General features: G+C 46.2%; 1 protein-coding gene across 1 annotated transcript in view; it reads left to right on the top strand.

Annotated features, from left to right (window-relative positions):
* Positions 1-24543, top strand: part of WIF1 (WNT inhibitory factor 1) — a 61962-nt gene that overhangs the window by 11041 nt on the left and 26378 nt on the right. Inside the window, exons 3-4 of the mRNA XM_054399850.1 lie at positions 19822-19930; positions 22471-22611. Coding sequence (XP_054255825.1) covers positions 19822-19930; positions 22471-22611 — 250 coding nt within the window. The remainder of the gene's footprint in view (positions 1-19821; positions 19931-22470; positions 22612-24543) is intronic.

The raw sequence follows: 24543 nt of genomic DNA, 5'->3' as shown, positions 1-24543 counted from the left end.
TCAGTATATCCTGGAAAATGGACCTTCTAACCGAGGTTAACAATTATTGCCTGAACAATGATTGGCTGAACAATTATTGCCTGAACAATTATTGCCCAGATACATCATTTATGTTTACAGGCATGGGAAGTTAGATTCTTCAGAACCTACTGTAATACATAACCCATTGTCTTAGGAACAAGTTCTGTGCTGTGAGGGTGGTGGAACACTGGAACAGGTTGCCCAAGCAGGTGGTTGGGGCCCCATCCCTGGAGAGGAGATATTCAAGGGGAGGCTCAACAGGGCTCTGGGCAACCTGATCTAGTTGAGGATGTCCAGAGAAGGGCCACCAGGATGATCAGAGGGCTGGAGCACCTCTCCTGTGAGGACAGACTGAGAGAGTTGGGGTTGTTCAGTCTGGAGAAGAGAAGGCTCTGAGGTGACCTTCTTGTGGCCTTCCAGTATCTGAAGGGGGCCTAAAAGAAAGCTGGGGAGGGACCTTTTAGGTTTTCAGGTAGTGACAGGACTGGGGGGAATGGAATAAAGCTGGAAGTGGGGAGATTCAGACTGGATGTGAGGAAGAAGTTCTTCCCCATGAGAGTGGTGAGAGCCTGGAATGGGTTGTCCAGGGAGGTGGTTGAGGTCCCATCCCTGGAGGTGTTTAAGGCCAGGCTGGATGAGGCTCTGGCCAGCCTGATGTAGTGTGAGGTGTCCCTGCCCATGGCAGAGGGGTTGGAACTGGATGATCCTTGTGGTCCCTTCCGACCCTGATTCTATGATTCTATGTCCCTGCTGAGTGCAGAAGAGGTTGGACTGGATGACCTTTGGAGGTCCCTTCCAATCCAGACCATTCTATGGTTCTGTGATTCTAGGTGCATGGTTCACCTCACTCCTTCAGGAGTATGTTCATCACCTGCAGATAAATAGCAATTTTTTTTTTCTGGAAACAGATGTCTACCATTCTAGAAGTCTGCATTTAAAAGCATGTGTGAACATTTGCATATGACCAGCATGGTATGAGCTTTCCTCCAAAAAAAAAACAACAACCCAAACCCACCCAAAACATTTCTAATGAAGCTCATGGTCAGTGAGTTGTGGCATGCCAGTTTCTACCACCCCTAATTCATATGCACCTCTGACTTAAATACAACTGAAAGGTTACAGAGACAACCTGTTCCATGCAGGCAGTTGGCTTTCCTCTGCCAGTGTCTTTTCCCTTGACCTTTTGTCTTGTACTGCACTGCTTGATCTTAGAAAGTTCTTCCCAGAAGGAAGAACTGCCCAGGGAGGTGGTGGGGTTGACATCCCTGGATGTGTTGAAGAAAAGCCTGGATGAGGCACTTAGTGCCATGGTCTGGTTGATTAGGTGGTGTTGGGTGATCGGTTGGACTTGATGAGCTTGGAGGTCTCTTCCAACCTGGTTGATTCTGTTGCTCACATGTGTCTGGAGAAGGGCAACAAGGCTGGTGAGGAGTCTGGAGCAGAGCCCTATGAGGAGAGGCTGAGGGAGCTGGGGGTGTTTAGCCTGGAGAAGAGGAGGCTCAGGGGAGACCTCATTGCTCTCTACAACTACCTGAAGGGAGGTTGTAGCCAGGTGGGGGTTGGGCTCTTCTCCCAGGCAGCCAGCACCAGAACAAGAGGACACAGTCTCAAGCTGTGCAGGGGGAAGTTTTGGCTTGATCTTAGAAAGAAGTTCTTCCCAGCAAGAGAGATTGGCCATGGGAATGTGCTGCCCAGGGAGGTGGTGAGGTCGGTGTCCCTGGAGATGTTTAAGCAAAGCCTGGATGAGGCACTTAGTGCCATGGTCTGGTTGATTAGTTAGGGTTGGGTGATTGGTTGGACTTGATGATCTCGGAAGTCTCTTCCAACCTGGCTGATTCTGTGATTCTGTGCTTTCAACTGTGCAGTTTAGTGTGTGTCTGCATATTAATTTGTCCAGCTGACTTAAAGGGCCAGATTTTCGAGCTGCCCAGGGCAAAAGGACAGAAAAAATATTTTGCCCCTTTCCTCCACACCAGATTGGAAGTTTTAAGTGGAAATTCTATTTACAAACATCTACAAAAGGCATTCAGGTAAAAGGAGTACATCTGGACCTACCAGATCAAAACCTTCCAGAGCCTTCCAGAAAACTCCACCCCACTCAGCCTCAGCAGGCTGAAGAGCAGCTACTCCTCACAGGACTTGTGCTCCAGACCCCTCTTGATACCTTTTTTTTTTTTTTTTCCTCATGAACACAAGTGGGGTTTGTATATAATTTCCTCTGTTTCAGACAAAACCAACCAACAAATACAAACATAAAAAGCAACACCAAACCCAACACAAAAAAAAACCCTGAAGAAACCCAAATAAAACGAAACAAACCCAACAACAACAAAAAGAGATTGAAAGGTAGGAAGAATCAGGGAAAAACCTCACTTTGTTCCACTGAGATTTAGAAGTTTGAAGGTAGTTTGCATGTTGCAAAAACCTAATCCCATTGCCTAGTCAGCAGTGTGTCTTCTCATTCTGAGCATAACAGAGACAGGATCTCACTTCTGGCATGCTGGAGAGGGTGTGGCAGAGTCTCCCTTCCAAGAAGAACTGAAGAGAGCAGGTTGTGTGGTGTCTTCCTCACCTGCACCACTCCTGGGCTGCACTTGCATGGTCTGTGGTACAGCTTAGGAGACCCACATGAGGGAGCCCCTATGCTGTGTACACCACCCTAGAAGAAAAGGCCCCTGGAGTGCCAAGCTGGTTTGATTCAGGAGTGCACCATAGAATCATAGACTAGATTGATTGGGTTGGAAGGCACCTCCAAAGGTCATCTAGTCCAACTGCAGGAACATTCTCCACTAGATCAGGTTGCTCAGAGCCTTGTTGAACCCAATCTTGAATATCTCCACAGATGCAGCCCCCAATCCCAATTCCTCCCTGGGCAACTTGTTCCGGTGTTCCATCACCCACATGGTAAAGAACTTGTTCCTAACCATAATCTCGTCTGGTTTGCCTGAGCACTCATGCACCAAAGCAGCAGAGCATTGGCCTCACCTTAGCACCAGAACAGCATCTTCCTTAGCTAAGAGAGATCAGAGAATCATAGAATTGTTAGAGTTGGAAGGGACCTCAAGGATCATCCAGTTCCAACCCCCCTGACATAGGCACAGACACCTCACACTACATCAGGTTGCTCACAGCCACATCCAGCCTGGCTGCAAAAACCTCCAGGGATGAGGCTTCCACCACCTCCCTGGGCAACCTGTTCCAGTGTCTCACCACCCTCATGGGGAAGAACTTCTTCCTAGCATCCAATCTGAATCTACCCATTTCTACTTTTTTTCCATTCCCCCTCATCCCATCCCTACCTGACACCATAGAAAGTCCCTCTCCAGCTTTCTTGTAGCCCCCTTCAGATACTGGAAGGCCACAAGAAGGTCTCCTCAGAGCCTTCTCTTCTCCAGACTAAATAGCCCCAGATCTCTCAGTCTGTCCTCATAGGAGAGGAGCTCCAGCCCTCTGATGACCCTTGTGGCCCTTCTCTGGACATGCTCCAGCACCTTCCAGATCTTTCCTGTAATAGGGGTGCCAGACCTGGACACAGGACTCCAGGTGGGGTCTCACCAGAGTGGAATGGAGAGGGAGAATCACCTCCCTTGCCCTGCTGGCCACGCTTTTCTTGATGCAGCCGAGGGTCTGGTTGGCTTTCCAGGCTGCAAGTGTCCAGTGGTAGCTCATGTTGCATTTCTCATCCACCAGCACCCCAAAGTTCTTTTCTTCAGGGCTGCTCTCAGGCCAGAAAGTTATCACACACTGAGCAGTGGATTTCCTCGCTGGTAAACTGTGTGTGGTTGGTTTGATCACAGAAGCCTCCTGGTGCATCACCCTTGTCCAACAACATTTTGCTAAGATGTGGAAAGACAGCCTGTCCTCAATTCAGCTGCACAGCACACCTAAGTGGCATGCAAGAGCCAGAGAGGTGGCACTTGGTGTGTCTCACTGTCCTGTCATCTTCTATTTAAAGGCTACAGCTCCTTCATTGTGTCTCAGAAATGTGTTTGTAATTCAGTGTTGCTCCAAAGAAACCTGTTGGTATGAATGGCCTCAAGCTTAAAAGCATTGCAAACATGAGTCAGCTTGCATTAATCCTAGTGTCCAACCTTAAAGAACAATTGCAAGATGACATTTCTGAGGGTGGAATCATGAGTTTGGACTTTTAGTTTTTCTCAGGGGGAAGAAGCCTTGTGTCAATGTGACAGCTCTGGCAGTGCCATCAGTAACTCACAGGCTCTGTTTATGTGCAGTAGCTTCAGGAGTGCATTGGAGGAACCCTCATCTCACTGATGTTTTCCAGCTTAGTTTCTTACTCACTCCAGTATGGGTGGCATGAGAGCAGCCCTGAAGAAAAGGAATTGGTGGATGGGAAGCTCAACATGAGCTACCACTGGACACTTGCAGCCCAGAAAGCCAACCAGAGCCTGGTCTGCATCAAGAGAAGTGTGGCCAGAAGGGCAAGGGAGGTGATTCTCCCCCTCTGCTCTGCTCTGGTGAGACCACACCTGGAGTACTGTGTCCAGTTCTGGAGCCTCTATTACAGGAAAGATCTGGATGTGCTGGAATGTGTCCAGAGAAGGGCCATGAGGATGAGCAGAGGGCTGAAGCTGCTCTCCTATGAGGACAGGCTGAAAGAGTTGGGGCTATTCAGTCTGGAGAAGAGAAGGCTCTGAGGAGATTTCTTGTGGCCTTCCAGTATCTGAAGGGGGCTACAAGAAAGCTGGGGAGGGACTTTTTAGGGTGTCAGGTAGTGATAGGACTGGGGGGAATGGATCCAAGCTAGAGGAGGGGAGATTCAGATTGGATGTTAGGAAGGATTTCTTCCCCATGAGGGTGGTGAGACACTGGAACAGGTTGCCCAGGGAGGTGGTGGAAGCTTCATCCCTAGCAGTTTATAAGGCCAGACTGGATGTGGCTGTGTGCAACCTGCTGTAGTGTGAGGTGTCCCTGCCCATGGCAGGGGGGTTGGAACTGGATGGTCTTTGAAGTCCCTTCCAACCTTGACAGTTCTGTGATTCTGTGAAATTTGAGGACCCTATGTGAAAAGTTGATGTTGTCCAATGGCACAGAACCAATTCACCTCACTTCCAGTGCTGCTCCAGAAGAGCACCCCCAGGTCCTTTTCCTCAGGGCTACTTTCTGTCACTCATCCCCCAACCTGTATTGATAGTGAGGATTGTTCCAGCCCAGGTGCAGAACCCTACACTTGCTCTTGTTAACCTCATGAGGTTTACCTGGGCCACCTCTCCAGCTTGTCCAGGTCCCTCTGGATGATTTCTGGTCCCTCTAGCCTTGATCAGCTGTCATTGTTAGCTCATCTGAGCTCATCTGAGCACACTGTTAGGCTCCTTGAGCTGCCCTCGTGCAGTCCCAGTACTGTGAGCTACACAACATGAGGCAAATCAATCAGAACAGAGAGAACAGAATCAATCAATCAGAAGAAGAGACTCCCAAACCCCAAGCATCTTCTGTCAGGCAGAAATTCACAGCAGAACCAAACAAAGCTGACTCAGCTGACTGGTATCACAGTGAGTCCTGCTGCAGATGACAGGGAGGGTTTGATCCACAGGCTGCTGTGCCAGGCACTGCATTTCTGTATCCTGTAGTGATGCAGAGAGCAGAGCTGACAGGTCAGCAAGGTTCTCAGTGCAGTTCTGCTCCAGCATTTCCATGGACCACACAGCCCAGAGCTACTCCATTTAGTTGATAAAGGCTGGTTTGTGGTATTTGGAGAAGGGCAGCCTTTGACTGCAGCAGAATTTAGGGACTGTCAGCACATCTGGGATGCATTGAGTGACAAATGGGACAATTTAGCCTCAGCCTGCAGGAACAAACCAGATTCACCATAGCTGGCGTCAAGGGATAAATTACATCTCTGACCTTGGCAAAACTCCTTAATCCCAAATGAGGCAGAGCACAGAATTCTGCTGTCATAAGACCCCTACTAGCTTTTTCATCAGAGGTAAATCTGGGCTTGGGGAGGTCCACACATTCATGTCTGAAGCTGAACTCTCCCACTGGCATTTTCTTTAATAAAAATGAATTTGGAATCCCTGGAAAACATCCCTCTGGGATGCTTTCAGCTGCTAGCCCTCCCTGTAAGGGTGTGTACTGAGAGATGATAGGTTACATTATCCAGAGTTAAAAAACCAAAAACCAAAACCCCAAAACAAACCTCATACCTTTCTGAGTAGGACTTATTCCTCCAAGGGTGTGCAAAGGTTTTGTATGGAAGCTCAGCCTGACCCTGACTGTCATAACTCTAATTTCTTTCATCTTCCTTGAATGGAGGATTGCCCTGGTCGTGCCAGCACTGCCTGTCTTTCACCAAGTTCATAATTTTAACCTAGAAAATGTCAGCATCTTTTTCTTAATCCCATTGAAGAAAGAGGCTGTAGCAGAAGGAGAAAAAAAAAGGGGAACCAGCATGGCTCTTTGCTATATTCATCATCTGAATACCCTCTAAAGGGAGATGGTAATAAGGAAGGGGAGGAAAAAAGGGCAGGCCTTGGAGAATAGGAAGGGACTGGTACTCCAGCAGTGGCTAGAGGCAGAAGACAGACATCTTTGATGAGAGGATTTCTCCAAATAATTGTTGCTGAAACTCAGGGAAATGATAACACATGCAGATTTCAACTCAACCCATGACAAGGATACTTCATTTAAATGTTGGGAAATGCTGTCCTGGACCTCAACTCCCAAGACTGGACCCTGTGAAACTGGTAGTGTAAGCCAGGGGTGAAGCAGTGGCAGACCCTGCTTGTGGAAAGCAGCCTGAAAGGCAGAAAAGTTGTTGGTGGAAACTGTTCAGTTTCTTATCAGCACCTGGGGATAAGGTAATATTTCCCTGCTTACTGTCAAGTTAAGTACAATTCAAAGGGTAGTTATGGAGGACATAAGTATATGGAGGCCTGTGTGGTGCATGGAAATATTACAGTGTTACACATTGAAGGGGGAACTTTAGCCTAGATCCTGGCTGCAAAGACTGGAAGTAAAATAAATTACTCTTGGATGCAAAAGGAAAATAATGCTAAGATCTCTAGAATTCATTGGATTGCTAATGGGATATAGAGCAGAGGCATAAACAGTTCTTGCTCTTTTTTCTTCTTCTGTTGCTTCTACTTGCAACTTCTCTCTCTCTTTTCCTTGTCCTTGCCAGGGGTATCTCTGGTTTGACTACTGTGTGAGGTAACAGGAAGGAGGGAGGGAGTGGGGAAGAGGTGAACAGGTCCCCTGGATCCATCCCAAGGGGGTTCTGAGGAGTTTCTGTGTTATATATTGTAAATATATATATATATAGTACATATATATTTTGTCCATATTCTTTGCATTCTATATTTCTACATTTTAGTTTGCTTGTAAATAGAGCTTCATTTGCTTTCATCCCAACCTGAGCTAGTCTGGCAATTTATTTTGGGGGTAGTTTTCCCCAAATGAGTTGGGGGGGGAATTTCAATCCACCACACACAGTAATATATGTTTACATACCAGGGTTTTAGTAGACAAATCAAGGTGATTTCAGGTGTAACAGCAGGCACATAAGTTCCTTTTCAAACACACTGATCAAATATTCTCCTTAAATAATGAATGTAATTCCTCTCTCATTGTAGTATCTCTAATTACTTTGGCCAATGGCAGCCTGTAAAACAGGAACAAAGTTACTCTGAATATTCACATTAAAAGGCATTAAAAAAAAAAAAAAATCCAGGCAGCAGATGTTAAAAGGGAGCAGTATTAAGGAAGTGTTACAGGGACTGGTGTCCTAAATGCAAATAAGTTTTTCCAGAGAATTCGAGTCCAGTGGGATGGACAATCTCAAAGGGGCTGGACAGAACATAAAAGATAAATTTATTCCATTTCATTGGTTCTGCAAATTTCTACACAGATTGGGAGCACAGCTTGTTGTCTCTCTTCTCCTGTTTTTCCCTCTTTGCCTCCTTTCTGAACTTTGTTTTCACCTCTCCCCACCAATCATTGTTTGGGCTGTTGGTAAGGACACAGGCTGGGACTAGAGGGAGATCACTTAGCTGGTACACAGCCCTCTGGGTTTCCTCTAGGGGTGGGATGGGGTCTGTACAGGGGGATAGCTGAGCTATTGTCTACTTTTCTAGGTAAATATATTTTTGTATATGTTTATTGTCTTTTATGCTTTAGTATTTAGTTTGCTTTTGTAAGCGATAGTTTCATTTTTACTCCCAAGTTCTGTGTAGTGTGGTAATTTACTTCTTGAGGTAAATTCCATATTCTATCTGGTGTCAAACCACCACAGGAAGCCTTTCTAGCAACTGGTCATGAAAGAGAGGAATTTTTTTCCCAAACCTTTTCACCCATCACTTTTAAACACTGGCTTCCTTGGAATACAAGGCTAAAGACCAGCATCTACTGAGCAGCAAATAAAAACATTCTCACTCAGAGGTGGGGCAGACTTTGTCACTTGGGTATACACAAAAGTGGGAAGTGTTCTCCTTGGAGACCCTAGAAGGACTCCAGAGTGACAGAAGCTGATGTGAGATTTCATAACTTTTGAGGGAGTCCATTGCTTACGTTTTTGGGGAGAGATATTTATGATAGAGGAGTGGCAGTTTAAAGCCAAGAGTGAAACACATGGACTCAATAAAGTCCCAATTGCATGACCTTTGCTTTTTGCCAGGCTTTTAACTTGGGTAAGTTATTGATTACACTTTCATGAGATCATAATCAGAAGGGTTTTCTTTGGTAATGGTGTGCTAGAGGAGCTTTATCCTCAACTTCAAAGCTGTCCTGTGAGGCTTAAGAACAAAGGGTTGAAAGGCTGAAGCACAGCCAAAATGCATCTGTGTGCATTATCCATGTTTACCACCATGCAAGAGGTGGATTAGCTTAATCTGCAGATGTGAACTTTCTGTTGGCATGTCAGATGAGCTACCAGCTTGAAGGTTTACATTCATGCTTTTAAAGCTATTCTCTTTAATTGAGTGTAGTGTCTGCTTGGATCTCCATCATAACCAGTCCTAAATCCTTGTTAAGTGCAATATTTATCCTAATTGTAAAGTTCCTGATTGAAATTATTTGGCACTCTCTGAAAAGAATTTTCAGACGAATTTATTAATTGTGAATAAATCTATCCAGAGCCTGAAAGTGCAAACAGTCTTCAAAAATCTATGGAAAGATTCACTCCCAGGTGGATCTCAGCCAAGGTTTTCACTTCTTTTTCAAGCTGTGAGGGGGGTAAGAAAATAATCTGGCATTTATTCTCAGGGTGGATAGAACCACACAGATGTGCTGCAGGTTGCAGTAGCAGACCTGTATAAGGTCTTTTAGGAACTGTCCTGATGAGACAATATTTTAGGTTGGTTTGATTGATTTTTCTTCTCTAAGGAGCAGCAATAATTCCCCCTCTCCTTTTTTATTAGCCTTAGGAAACTGACACTTTGAACATCCTTGATCATGAAATCTCCACTGGAGAGAGAGCACTGAACTTTTGCTGAGTGACAAAAGAATCAATTGCCCCTTGCTTTGCCTGAGCAAGAAATAACTTTGCAGGAGATTAGCTTTTACCAATTCTCAGGATATCAGAAAAAATACATTGAATCAAATATTTGAAGATAACTAGGGCTTGTTGTGTAGTTTATACTTCTAAAATATGAACTGAATCTGAACTGAATTTGAATCTGAATCTGAACTGAATCTGAATGCTATTCCTCTTTTTTTGTGTTACTGCTTGCTTCTCAAATGCAGTTATCTTATATCTGTAAGACATAGGAGAAAAGAATTGGAAGGAAACTTCCTTGCAGTATCTAAAAGGGGCCTACAAGAAAGCTGGGGAGGGATTTTTAGGGTCAGGGAGTGGTAGGATTAAGAGGAATGGATCCAAGCTAGAGGAGGGGAGATTCAGATTAGATGTTAGGGAGAAATTCTTCAACATGAGGTGGTGAGACACTGGAACAGGTTGCCCAGGGAGGTGGTGGAAGCCTCATCCCTGAAGGTTTTTAAGGCCAGGCTGGATGTGGCTGTGAGCAACCTGATCTAGTGTGAGGTGTCCCTGCCCATGGCAGGCGGGTTGGAACTGGCTGATCCTTGAGGTCCCTTCCAACCCTGACAGTTCTATGGTTCATCATCACATACATATTCCAGCCTGGTTCATGCTGACAAATACTACTGCTTGCTAGAGATTTTCAAGATGTAATGAACTGTGCACATTTCCCAAAGCCCTAATGGTTTTGTCTCATTTTAGCTTAGTTTTCTCAGAAGTAAGCTTAGTGAAGCAGTAATGAAATACATTCCAGATAATCTGTTAAACAAGAAAACACCCAAATATGGGGAGTTGTGCTCTCTTGCTCTGTCTTTTGTGTCAGAATAAAGCAAGGTAGAGAAGGAGTGAGAAACAGGTAGAGAAGGAGTTAGAAACGCCAAAACTTTCCTCACTGAGGAGCTGTACATTTGTTGTGACTGCTTTCTAAGAAGTCTTACCTGGCACACAACTTTGTGTCATTTACTTGTACGTACCAGGGAATTGCTGTGGATCTGTTTGCCCATATGATGCTTTCCAAGAGTTTAGCTTTGAGGAATGACCCCACCATCCCCATTGCATCAAGACTTGTGGTGGACAGGAACGTGCAATAGGCTGGAGAGCTGGGTGAAGGCAAACCTCATGAAGTTCAACAAGAACAAGTGCAGGGTCCTGCATCTGGGGAGGAAGAACAACAGGCAATGTGTCCTTGTGGCCAAGAGAGCCATTGTTATCCTGGGGTGCAAAAAGAAAAGTGTGTCCAGCAGGTCTAGATGGTTCTTTTCCCTCTCTACTCTGCCCTGCTGAGACCACAGCTGCAATCCTGTGTCCAGTTTTGGGGCTGCCCAGTTCAAGAGAGACAGAGACCTGCTGGAGAGAGTCCAAGGGAGAACCAGGAGGATGCTTAGGGCACTTGAGCATCTCCCCTGTGAAGAGTGACTGAGAGCCCTGGGGCTGTTTAGTGTGGAGAAGAGAAGGCTGAGAGGGGATCTGATCAATGTCTCTCAATAGCTGAGGGGTGGGGGTCAAGTGGAGGGGGCCAATGTCCTTTCAGTGGTGTGCAATAATAGGCCAAGGAACAATGGATACAAACTTGACCAGAGAAGGTTTCAGCTCAACATGAGGAGAAACTTCTTTGCAGTGAGGGTGACAGAGCCCTGGAACAGGCTGCCCAGAGAGGTTGTGGAGTCTCCTTCTCTGGAGACTTTCCAACCCCACCTGGATGCATTCCTGTGCAGACTGCCCTAAGTGATCCTGCTGTGGCAGGGGGGTTGGACTCAATGGAGGTCCCTTCCAACCTCTAATGTTCTGTGATTCTGGGATTTGTCCTTCTATTCCAGGTAGTCTGCTTTTCCTGCATGTGAGGAAAGTTTGAAAATTAACACTCTGCTGACTTGGATTTTTCATTTTCACTGCTGTCCCTCTCAACCCCCACTCCTTCTGCCATGCCCTTCAGCTTCCAGTCCTGGCTTAGTTTCAAATGACCTCTTCAAATGCTAGAACACCTGCAGAGCTCCTGATCTGGTGAGAGAAAATACCAGTTCAAAATGACCAAGTAGCCTGTTTCCCACGCCTCCCAAAGAGCAGACAACTGCCAGAAACTCAGTTGCCAAATGTAATCTAAATCTATTACTTTGTGGCCTCAGCAAGCTTCTCCACAGTGATTTCTTTGTCTTACTTCTCTTTACAGGAATTCTTTCCTCGTTACTTGGGGGAAAGGCTAATGTATTCTGCAAAGACTTCTGTCTGTCTCTCCTATGCAAAGCCTTCTGGGAAGCCTGAAATGTCACCTTTCAAAATCTGGGGTGCCTTTGGATAGCTTTTCCCAGCTTTCTAAATCATTCTGATGGAGGATCTGATCTGTCCTCTGTAGTCACATGCCACACAGGGGGCATTAAGCACCAGTTAGACATCCTCTGTTGACAGAATCAGAGGGTATTTTTACCCTCCTTCTTCTAAAACCATTAAAACCACAAGTGATGACTGCTGAAAGTTGCATGCAGGGATTCACTCAGTTGTTAAAAGCCTTCCTCCTGGTGCCTGGATTCTCTTCAGCCTGATACAGCTTTCCTAACACAAGGAAAGCAGACATAAAACAGGCTCTGCAGAGTTGCATGCATTTCACCACAGCATTGGGTAATTACCACTGCCACATAACACATTCTTTTTACTGAGATTGCCCATTTAGCTGAATTCTAATTCCAGAAACACCAAAATATCTTAGTGTCTCCTTTTGTGTGCATCTCTGCTTTTGTTAATCCTGCTGCTTCAGTGAATTCCCATGTCCGTGGCAGCTGGTACAGAAAACCAGCCAGGTTATCCTGTCTTCTGTGTAAACTGATTTTCATAGTATCACAGTGTCACAGTACACTAGAGGTTGGAAGGGACCTCCGGAGATCATCAGGTCCAACCCCCCTGCCAGAGCAGGATCACTTAGGGGAGTCCACACAGGAATGCATCCAGGTGGGTTTGGAAAGTCTCCAGAGAAGGAGACTCCACAACCTCTCTGGGCAGCCTGTTCCAGTGCTCTGTCACCCTCACTGGAAAGAAGTTTCTCCTCATGTTGAGGTGAAATCTTCTCTGTTCAAGTTTGTCTCCATTGTTCCTTGGCTTATCACTGTGCACCAGCCAAAAGAGCCTGGCCCCCTCCACTTGACCCCCAGCCCTCAGCTATTGAGAGACATTGATCAGATCCCCTCTCAGCCTTCTCTTCTCCAGACTAAACAGCCCCAGGGCTCTCAGTCTCTCTTCACAGGGAGATGCTCAAGTCCCCTAAGCATCCTCCTGGCTCTCCCTTGGCTTCTCTCCAGCAGGTCTCTGTGTGTTTCTCAGAGTGTGTTTCAGTATCACTTCACATTGTTAAGCATGCCTCACACTTTGTGACTGCTTCTTGAGGCTGATGGCAAGTCTCTTTCAGTGTCACACTGAGACGCAAAAAAAAAAAAAAAAAATAGTTTACCCACTATGTGACAGGCCAATTAACAGGCAAGCCAAATCTGCCTTCCCCCAGCAGAAAAATAAAACCTTGTAGACAGACAGTTTATTGTCTGCTTGTCTAAGGAGACATCATTACGTTGTTCATTACAGCACCCTCTGCACTGCACTGCAGTAACAAAATGTGCTGCTGACATACATGTTCAGAAACTGGCCAGACCCCTTCAGCAGCCTGGTAGGTGCAGTATGGCCACAGCCTCCCCTCGTGGTTGAAATTCATCTCATTTTACTTCATGCTTCATCTTGGACCAGAGACTAACTTCTCTGACCTAATGTAGCTAATATCTTGAATCACAGAATCACAGAATGTTAGGGGTTGGAAGTGACCTCAAAAGCTCATCCAGTCCAACCCCCCTGCCAGAGCAGGAGAACCTAGAGCAGGTCACACATCCAGGAACACATCCAGGCAGGTCCTGAATATCTCCAGAGAAGGAGACTCCACAACCCCCCTGAGCAGCCTGTTCCAGTGTTCTGTCACCCTCACAGGGAAAAAGGTTTTCCTCCTGTTTCCATGGAACTTCCTATGCCTCAACTTCCACCCATGGCCCCTTGTGCTGTCATTGGGCATCACCCAGCAGAGCCTGGCTCCATCCTCTTGGCACTCACCCTGCACATCTTTATCACCATGAATGAGGTCACCTCTCAGGCTCCTCCTCTCCAAGCTACAGAGCCCTCAGCTCCCTCAGTCTCTCCTCTTAAGGAAGATTTTCCACTCCCTTCACCAGTTTTGTGGCTCTGTGCTGGACTCTCTCAAGCAGTTCCCTGAGGTCCTCCTTGAGCTGAGGGGCCCAGAACTGGACACAATATTCCAGATGCAGCCTCAGCAGGGCAGAGTAGAGGGACAGGAGAACCCCTCTGGACCTACTGACCACAGCCCTTCTAATCCACCCCAGGACGCCATTGACCTTCTTGGCCACCAGAGCACATTGCTGGCTCATGGTCAACCTCCCATCCACCAGGACCCCCAGGTTCTTCTCTCCTTCACGGCTCTCCAAGAAGTCAATCCCCAACCTCTACTGCTCCTTGGGGTTGTTCTTTCCCAGAGGAAGCAGTGGCCCATGCTGTAAGCACCTAACAAATACACAGCCTCATGTTATGATTTTATTTATGACATGCAGCTGTGAGCATCTGCTGGGGATAATGCAGGCTAGAATCTTCTAGTGTGTGAGCAGCCAGAAACATCCATGGAGGATCTGGGATAAAAAGGAACTTTTTTTTGATGAGTAGAAAATTTGCTCTGGGCTATGTTTGTCATTTAATTAGTAACAGAATAGACTATGCAGCACTGGTGTCTTTAGAAGAATGAGAAGAAAATGCAGTTTGTTTCTTAAATCCACTTGCCAAGCTAACACAGAATTCTCTTTTCTTTGCTAGAAAGGCCAGAGATTTCATTAGGTTATTGATCTGTGCTGTACAAAGGTTTGAGCTGCCTGCTTTGCTGCAGCTACCACCATCACTTCTAACCCTACATCTGTCATGTTGCATGAAGGAAATATGAAGCACCTGCTGTGGAATGCTTTGGTTACATGTGAAACAAAACCCAGGTAGGCACAACATGGCATCTGAATAACAGGAAAACTCCTAACACAGTAGATCTTGTCCTGAGGAGGGAAGCCATGGAGGAATTTTAAGTGTATATAATTTAAGCTCAAACTGCCAACAGATGTTTGCTACAATACTTGTTAGAGGGCTTCGTTGTTTTTATAACCTTTTAAATTCCTCTGATTTATAGAAAGCAGCCATTTAAACTCCATAAAAGTTAATCCTGACCATGGAATTATTTGCCTGAAACAAAATTTCCTCCCTTTACTGCAGGCTTTGCACACATGGGGAGCTGTTAAAGGTCAGCTGTGGAGGGCTACCTGCTGCCTGAAGGCATTGAGTCCCTGGACTGTTCACACAAGGTCTGCAGGGGTCCTTGCCTCAGTTCCTGAGGTTTTCAGACAAGGTCTTTACACAACAGGAGAGCATATTCTTCCTTGGGTGCTTCCTGAAGTCAAGCCAAACCCAAAAGCTCTTCTGTGCATGCAAAGTGTGCAGTTGTCAAAGATCAACATTTACCTCAAGGGCCACGAGGTTGATCAGAGGGCTGGAGTGCCTCTGCTATGAGGATGGACTGAGGGGCTTGGGGCTGTTCAGTCTGGAGAGGAGAGGGCTCACAGGAGACCTTCTTGTGGCCTTCCAGTATCTGATGGGGGCTACAGAAAAGCTGGGGAGGGACTTTTTAGGGTGTCAGGTAGTGATAGGACTGGGGGGAATGGAGCAAAACTAGAAGTGGGTAGATTCAGATTGGATGTGAGGAAGTTCTTCCCCATGAGGGTGGTGAGACACTGGAACAGGTTTGGCCAGGGAGGTGGTGGAAGCCTCATCCCTGAAGGTTTTTAAGGCCAGGCTGGATGTGGCTGTGAGCAACCTGATGTAGTGTGAGGTGTCCCTGCCCATGGCAGGTGGGTTGGATCTAGATGATCCTTGAGGTCCCTTCCAGCCCTGACAATTCTGTGATTCTATCTCAGCCCTTGTTTCCTCCATCACCTCTGATAACACAATTCCTCTAAGATTTCCTTTCAGTATTATGGGGTTTCTCCCTTTGTCTCTTAACAACAGCCAAGGAAATTTGGTTCTCACTACCAGGTCACTCACAATGACCACTTACAGCACCAATTATGGTAGTCCCTAGACAATATTTTAATTGCACAGGCCTATCCCTTCAATTAACCACCAGGACTAAATTTCATGCTAGGCTGGAGCATGGTAAATATTTGCTGAGATCATGTTGTTTGCTTTTCAGTCATGATGATTAATGCAAGTTAATTGGCAATCAACTTGAATTACAGCAGGACAATACTGGAGACTGGATGTAGGCACTGTGTCAAGACAGATTTGGGTTTTTTTGTTTTCCAAATAGACAGGATTTATGGCAGCTAAATCTTACTTCAGATTCACAAGCAGAGGAGCTAATGTGTTCTGCTCCACTGCGGCATCTCTGGATTGTGATGTTTTTTCTTTTTGTATATCATTTTTATATCAAAATTTAACCTGCTTAGTCCAGAGCATGTGGTTTGCAAACATACTCTGCAGCACATGGCTTCACAGCTTGGAGTTCATGCTAGCTGGATCTACCTGAGGCACTGCAGGTCATCACAGTCTCACAGTCTCACAGTATATCAGAGGTTGGAGACTCCAGAGAAGGAGACTCCACAACCCTCCTGGGCAGCCTGTTCCAGGGCTCTGTCACCCTCACTGGAAAGAAGTTTCTCCTCATATTGAGATGAAATCTTCTCTGTTCAAGTTTGTCTCCATTGTTCCTTGTCTTATTACTAGAACCACCCAAAAGAGCCTGGCCCCCTCCACTTGACCCCCACCCCTCAGCTATTGAGAGACATTGATCAGATCCCCTCTCAGCCTTCTCTTCTCCACACTAAACAGCCCCAGGGCTCTCAGTCTCTCTTCCCAGGGGAGATGCTCAAGTCCCCTAAGCATCCTCCTGGCTCTCCCTTGGATTCTCTCCAGCAGGTCTCTGTCTCTCTTGAACTGGGGAGCCCCAAACTGGACACAGGATTGCAGCTGTGGTCTCAGCAGGGCAGAGTAGAGGGGGAGAAGAATTTCCCTAGCTCTGCTGGACACACCTTTCTTGATGCATCCCAGGATCCCATTGGCTCTCTTGGCTCTTCTTGGACAACTATCATTTCTAGAAGTTCATTTTTTTTTTTTTTGTCAGCTCAGCAGATGTACAAACCTTTGTAGTGAAATGGTGAGAGCAGATATGTGCCCAGTTGCAGTGTGTGTCTTTCCTCAGCCTGTTGCTTGTGCAATGTCATTTCCCATCTTTCTAACATGGGAGCAGAATCCACTCCTGCCTGGGGCACTAATCACTGCTATGCCTCTACTCTGGTTAGAGGAATTCCTTCCTTGAAAGGCAGTGAGGGTTGTGGCTCATGCAGCAGTCAGTCCCCTTTCCCACAGTGCATTTTTTTTCTTGTCTTTGTCCTGAGGCATAATTTCAGCTCTAGAAGATAGGATTCCAGTTCCTTTCCTACAAATCAGGGCTCTGGCTCACAAGCTGACCTGCTGCAAAGAGTGTGGCTGGAAATGGAAATATGGGAGTGGAGCTATTTGGTCTGGTTACTAGTTGTTGTTTACTAGCATAGTAAGAACATAATGTTTTAATATCCCAACCCACTAGGACCTGGTTTGGGTCTAACCCAACATCAAAGCTAACCAATGAGAAACAGACAGCACAGCATTGACTCACTGGCTGCACTGTTCTATAGATGTGTGGTGGAGGCATGCAATTATTTTTCTGAGCCCAAGTTTTATTTGAAAACAAAAATGTTCACAATCTGCCTTTATGGCTTGTTTTCATATTTTGGCATGGTATATTGTATTGGGGGAAAAAAAGTCTTTAATTAAAAGCAGCCTTTTGAACATTGCCCCAGACTTCAGTTTTCATCTCTTCTTTTACTGCTTTACTCCATGTTCCCTCTCCCTCCCACATATACTCCATGTGTTTAACCCCCCCTTAAAAACTTTGATTGCTTCCTTCCCTATTGTTTTGTGAGTCCTCCTCTGAGGTCTCCATGCCTACTCAACACCCTCTGAACACTCTCCATGTGGAGTGTAGCCCCCACATGCTGTTTGGGGTCTCTTTGCTGTCCCCACAGAGTGGTGCATGTGGAGTTTCATAACAAACCTAGCCCCTAAGTGCTTTGCTGGTGCCATCAGAAGCTGAGGGAGATGGTTTTGTACCCTCTACCAAGACTTCTGCTCAAGTTAGAATCATAGAATCATAGAATCAGTCAGGGTTGGAAGGGACCACAAGGATCATCCAGTTCCAACCCCCCTGCCATGGGCAGGGACACCTCACACTACATCAGGGTGGCCAGAGCCTCATCCAGCCTGGCCTGAAACACCTCCAGGGATGGGGCCTCAACCACCTCCCTGGACAACCCATTCCAGGCTCTCACCACTCTCATAGGGAAGAACTTCTTCCTCACGTCCAGCACACAGAGCACAGCATCACAGAAGGCCTGAGACTGATACAAGACCAAACAGCCTAATCTTGAGATGATCTGGTCCACCCCTCTGTGCAAGCAGGCTTACCTAGAACCACTTTCCCAGCACTGTGCTGAGTTTTGAATATCTTCAGAGATGGAGGCTTCACAGCCTCTCTGGGTAACCTGTGCCCATTGCTCACTCACCAACATAGTAAAAAGTTGTTTTCTGATGTTCAGGTGGAGTTTCTAGGGGCTGTGGTTTAAGGGGTGAACTTTGTAGAGTAGTGTTCTGGGTTGGCCTTGGTGATCCTGAGGGGCTTTTCCAACCTGAATGTTTCTGTGATTCTGTGAAAGATTCTTGCTGGTCTCATTCCAGTACGTTCACATCTTTCTTGTACGAGGGAACCATGATATTACAAGAGAAAAAGCAGAGTATTCTGGCTAAGGACATTGATTGCCATCTTGTAGGCATAAATTGACCACCATGAATCAACCCAAAGGTCGAATAAGATTTTAGCTTTAATGTCTCTTTGTTTCACTGCTGTAGCTAAAAAGCAAACCTAACAATGCTGCTTGCTATCAGTCAGCTGCTGGATGAAGGAAGACACATTTTTGGCAGTACCCTTTCTAAGGTCTCAAGTGCTTTTCCAAAAGCAGCAGATACCATTGCCTGTGATCTCTCATATGCTTCAGGGTAAATGAGAAGCCAGACTTGAAGGAAAAGGTTCATTTCCACTTGATCTGCACACTTGCAGCCACGCCACTGGCAGTAGTGGGAGTCTCCGGTGAGTTGCTATGACGCACACATTTCAGGTGCACATGGTGTGTAAAGCTACACATCTGCAGGATGTCACTTTACATTGAATATGAAGAAACATTGAACAGGTGACTCAAAAGAGAGGGCAGAACCCCATGGAAGGAAGTACCAAAGCCTACAGTCTGTGCCACAGTGCAGGTGTATATCAGGAGCAGGATGAGGCCAGTGGAAAGTATTTTCTAAGCCATGCCAACACCTTCTGGCTATCACCAAACCAAATCAATTCTATCATGGTTAATAATGAGTGACATGAAGCCAGCTCTGTAGGGAGGCTTATCAGCTCCACCCTTGGAACAACTTAATGAACCAAAGTTGAACAAGACAGTGTCAGAGCTGTGAGCAAGGTATCTTGGCCCAGCATGGCCCTCCAGTAACATGGCTATTCATTGCCTGGCACTGTTTCCGCTAGGCAGTGTGCTGTGCTGTGCAGATTAGCCAAGGGCAAGCCCAGATATTCTCAGGCTATGGTTGGTATCATGCATGCTAGAGTGTTGTTTATGCTGCATTCCTGTGCAGACTACCCTGGGTGATCCTGCTTTTGGCAGGGAGGGTTGGACTTGATGATCTCTGGAGGTCACTTCCAACCCCTAACATGATTCTGTGGTTCTGTGATCTGTGGTGCAGGCAGGTCCTCCAGGCTCACTGGTCAGTCCCAGGAGGATTCTGCCCAAAAAAGAGCTTTAACAATTAGCTTACTGTTCATTAAGGTTTTTTTTCTTTGTGGTCTGCCAGATAAAAGGTGTGGGTTGTAAAAAAAAAAAATCTTTCCTGTATATTATTTGTACCATGTGTATCATTTTCCTTGCTGTTATGCTGTGTCCTGATTGCAGCCTCTGAAGAGGAAATCATCTGCAAACGATGCTTCAGTGAAGAACTCAAGGAAATAGTAGAAACAAATCCAGTGAATGGTGTAATGAAAAGTGTAGTATTTTTTTTTTCCCTGCTGAGTTTCTGTGCTAAATAGTTTGCTTCAATGAATGCAATTCAAATGCACATCACATTTTCATGTATTTTGTTCACAGGCTGAGTACTTCTACGAGTTCTTGTCCCTGCGCTCCTTGGATAAAGGCATAATGGCTGATCCAACTATAAACATCCCTCTGCTTGGAACAGTTCCTCATAAGGCATCAGGTTGGTGCTGCTGGTGTTACAAACTTGTCTTCCTGTACAAAATACTCCACACCTCTGACTAGCTTCAGCTTGGAAGCCTTCCTGAGTCTTAAGTGATTTGTCTTTTTTATGATACCACATGGGTTACACATTTGTCTTACCAGTACTTGTCCAGGCTCTCATTGAATCTCTGTTATCTTCTGATACCTCCAGTCACTTTGGCAAGGAGTTCACTGCCTCCTATTGCATGAAGAGTCCCCTCCTGTTGTCTTGAGACTAGGTGCAACAGCTTCTTCTGGTGACCACTAGTCCCTGGGCTGGTAGAGACAGCAGTCAACCTATACTGTTGGTCCATGCCAATCATGGTTTTTTAGATCACAGAATGACAGAAACATTCAGGTTGGGAAAGCCCCTCAGGATCACCAAGGCCAACCCAGAACCCTACTCTACAAGGCTCACCCCTAAACCACAGCCCCAAGCACCACAGCCAAACCACCTTCAAACACAGCCAGGCACCTCCCTGGGCAGCACATTCCCATCCCTGACCACTCTTGCCCTCAAAAAATGTTTCCTAATGTCCAGCCTAAACCTACTCAGTGGCAGCTTGAGGCCATTCCCTCTTGTTCTATCACTAATTCCCTGGGAGAAGAGACCAGCACCAACCTCTCCACAACCTCCTTTCAGGGAGTTGTAGAGAGCCAGGAGGTCTCCCCTCAGCCTCCTCTCTTTCACACTAACCATCCCCAGCAACTTCAGCTGCTCTCCATCAGATTTATTCTCCAGGCCCTTCCCCAGCTTCTTCTACTATGTCCCACTTAATTTTTCTCTTTGCCAGGCTGAAGAGTCAAAACCTACCCAATTGCTCCTCATTGGGTGCAGCCTTGTTCTTCTCTCAGTTTTCTCTATTCCAATATATCCTTAATGAGATGAGGTATCAAATTCTCCTTGAATTTAAATTAGATATGAATCACTTAGGTTGCTTAGACTCATCTGAAAAAACCCCTCCCCAAATCCCAGGATTGCTGCCTGAGGCGGTGCTCACAACGTTGGTGTTGCTACACATAGACAGATGGTAAGAAAGCTGGAGAAGATGCCTTTGAGTGGCAGCTTAACTAGTTAGCACTGCTGATCTTGGCCAAAAGAAGATGTCTGAGGGGAGTGTGGGTACCTGTCAGATGAGCAGAGGCTGTCTGCTCATTTCACAGGGGAAAGCCTATGAAGATCCAGTGGTTCAAACTGAGGTCAGCAAGTTCAGCATGAAGTCAGGCATTGTTGCTAGTGGCAGTGATTAATGTTTTGAACACCACATTGAAGACAGTAAAACCAGCTATTGGGCTGTGCCAAGAGGAAATGCAGCCTCCTGTGATGGAGAAGGAGCTGCTTCCCCTAAGCAGCTTCAGACAGTCCTTCCTGCCCTGTCTGTCCCAGCAAGCACAGTGCTGTGCTGGTGCCACCACTGCAAGCTGGCATGCCTGGGCTACTGCTTCTTGCATTTCACTCAGTCCCTCTAGCCCACTGGCCAGGCTCAGGACACCTCCTCTGCCTGCCCACTGCTGGTGCTGGCACATTAAAACATATGTGTTGTACAGCCAAAGGTGCTGAAACTCACTCCAGGCTCAGTGGGAGAAATTGGTGCATTTTCTGGATGCAGAAGCATCTTTCACAGAATGACAGAAACATTCAGGTTGGAAAAGAGCCTCAGGATCACCAAGGCCAACCCAGAACCCTACTCTGCAAGGCTCACCCCTAAACCACAGCCCCAAGCATCACATCCAAACCACCTTCAAACACAGCCAGGCTTGGGGACTCCACCACCTCCCTGCCCAGCACATTCCAATCCCTGACCACTCTTGCCCTGAACAAAGGTTTCCTAACGTCCAGCCTAAGCCTACCCAGTCGTAGCTTGAGGCCATTCCCTCTTGTTCTATCACTAATTCCTTGTGAGGTGAGATGAGACCAGCACCCACATCTCCACAACCTCCTTTCAGGCAATTGTAGAGAGCCAGGAGGTCTCCCCTCAGCCTCCTCTTTTTCAAACTAACCATCCCCAGCTCCTTCAGCTGCTCTTCATCAGATTTATTCTCCAGGCCCTTCCCCATCTTCCTTGCCCTCCTCTGCACTGGCTCCAGCACCTCCACATCTCTCTCTTATTGAGGTGCCCAAAACTGGACACAACACTCCAGGTGTGGCCTCTGCAGAGCTGAGTCCCAGGGGACAATCCCCTCCCTGCTCCTGCTGGACACAGCATTTCTAATCCAGGCCAGGATGCCTGTTTGAAAGCAAAAGTGTGTTTGAAGATTGCTTTCTGTGCTGTAGGCTGTTGGGGTAATGGCAGCAAAGGAACAGAACCTCATCTCTTGTGCTTCTGTGCTACTTTATTGCCAATCCTGGAGCTGCCCATAAATAAAATGAGCTCTATATTCTCTGTATTGCAGGTTTTCATCTGTGGCATTGCACTAAAGCTGAAATACAGATATTATTTGTATTTTGACTGTATGCTTTTAAATGTATATAGATGGATGTGCTCATAAACATCAACATTGTTATTATTCTCCTTTAAGTTGTTCAGGTTGGATTTCCTTGCCTTGGCAAACAAGATGGGGTTGCTGCATTTGAGGTGAACGTGATCATAATGAATTCAGAAGGCAATATTATTCTCCAGACTCCTCAGAATGCCATCTTCTTTAAAACCTGCCAGCAAGGTAACACTAAAGAGAACATCCTGGAATACTACTGTTAGTCACCTGACTGTCATATGTTTCATTCAGCATAAGGGCTAGAGAAGATGGAAATAAAGTGGTCACACAATGTGCAGTAATGATGGTGAATGCCAAGCTGTTCTGGCTCTGCCCATAGGTTTGCCTTTCATTTACTATGTGTTTACTAACCCTTTTTCTACTATCAGCTCCAACTCTTTTAGAAGTCTGAGCTAGAGGCATTTCTCCTGTTCACTGCTTATCATGTCAGGGATGTTCATAAAAATGTATCATATGAGACACCCCTGTTAGCAAATGGTCTGAGGTGCCTGGAGGAGAGCCAGTCCTGTGAAAACAAGATGAGGCTAATGTTTGCAGAAGGAGCACACATCTGCAGAGCTCAGCTTCTGTTGAACCTCATGTGGTTCAACAAGACCAAGTGCAAGGTCCTGCATCTGGGTCAGGGCAATCCCAAGCACTGATATAGGCTGGGCAGGGACTGGCTTGAGAGCAGCCCTGAAGAAAGGGACTTGGGGGTGCTGGTGGATGAGAAGCTCATCATGAGCCAGCAGTGAGCACTTGCAGCCCAGAAAGCCAACCAGAGCCTGGGCTGCATCAAGAGAAGTGTGGCCAGCAGGTTGAGGGAGGTGATTCTCCCCCTCTGCTCTGCTCTGGTGAGACCCCACCTGGAGTACTGTGTCCAGTTCTGGAGCCTCTGTTACAGGAAAGATCTGGAGGTGCTGGAAGGCGTCCAGAGAAGGGCCACGAGGATGATCAGAGGGCTTGAACTCCTCTGCTATGGAGACAGACTGAGCTGGGGCTGTTCAGTCTGGAGAAGAGAAGGCTCTGAGGAAACCTTCTTGTGGCCTTCCAGTATCTGAAAGGGGCTACAAGAAAGTTGGGGAGGGACTTTTTAGGATGTCAGGTAGTGATAGGACTGGGGAGAATGGAGCAAAACTAGCAGTGGGTAGATTGAGATTGGATGTTAGGAAGAAGTTTTTCCCCATGAGGGTGGTGAGACACTGGAACAGGTTTAGTGCCTTAGTTCAGAAGTTCCTTGAATCTCAGCTTGCATATCTAAACTGAATGCAAAAATCCTACATCAGAAAACTCTGCAAAAGTTGGCTTTGCCTTCTCTGGAACTCAGATGGCAATCTCTTGGCTTTGGATTCAGGTAAGGTGGTAGAAGCTGGTCCTCAGTACCAGCAGCCATCAAACAGTAAGCACGCAGAGGATGTCCTGGTAGAAGAAGGGCACTGTGAAGTTATTTCAGTGTTTACTTGGAAAGGAGGGAACCTGTTTAATCAACTGTTGTGGTTTAAGGGTTAACAGGTGGGCAGGTGGACCCTAGGATCCTGGTGGAGTTACTGGTTCGTGTTCTTCCCTCCCCATTCCTGTCTATCCTCTATTGAAGAGGACAAGAAGTACCTTTGGTCCTCATCCCTTTTGCCTTGCTGCCTGGCGGGGAGCTGTTGCTGGAACCCTCAGCATGGTCAGGCCTGCATCCATGTGTTGTGGGGAAATCCATTGCCATCTGAGACCAGGCTTTGTATATCTCTCTGTGTGTATCTATCTATCTGTCTGTCTGTCTGTCTGTCTATCTATCTATCCTATCTATCTATCATCTATCTACCTATTTATCTATCTATCCATCCTATCTATCTATCTATCTATCCTATCCTATGTATCTATCCTATCTATCTATCTATCTATCCTATCCTATCTATCTATTTATCTATCCTATCTATCTATCTATCTATCTATCTATCTATCTATCTATCTATCTATCTATCTATTTATCTATCCTATCTATCTATCATCTATCTACCTATTTATCTATCTATCCATCCTATCTGTCTGTCTATCTATCTATCTATCTATCTATCTATCTATCTATCTATCTATCTATCTATCTATCCTATCTATCTATCTATCTAT

This window comes from Indicator indicator, chromosome 3 (genome assembly GCF_027791375.1).
Source record: "Indicator indicator isolate 239-I01 chromosome 3, UM_Iind_1.1, whole genome shotgun sequence".
NCBI lineage: Eukaryota > Metazoa > Chordata > Aves > Piciformes > Indicatoridae > Indicator > Indicator indicator.
Note: the sequence above shows the minus strand (reverse complement) of the source record. Positions and strands in the feature narration are given on the sequence as shown.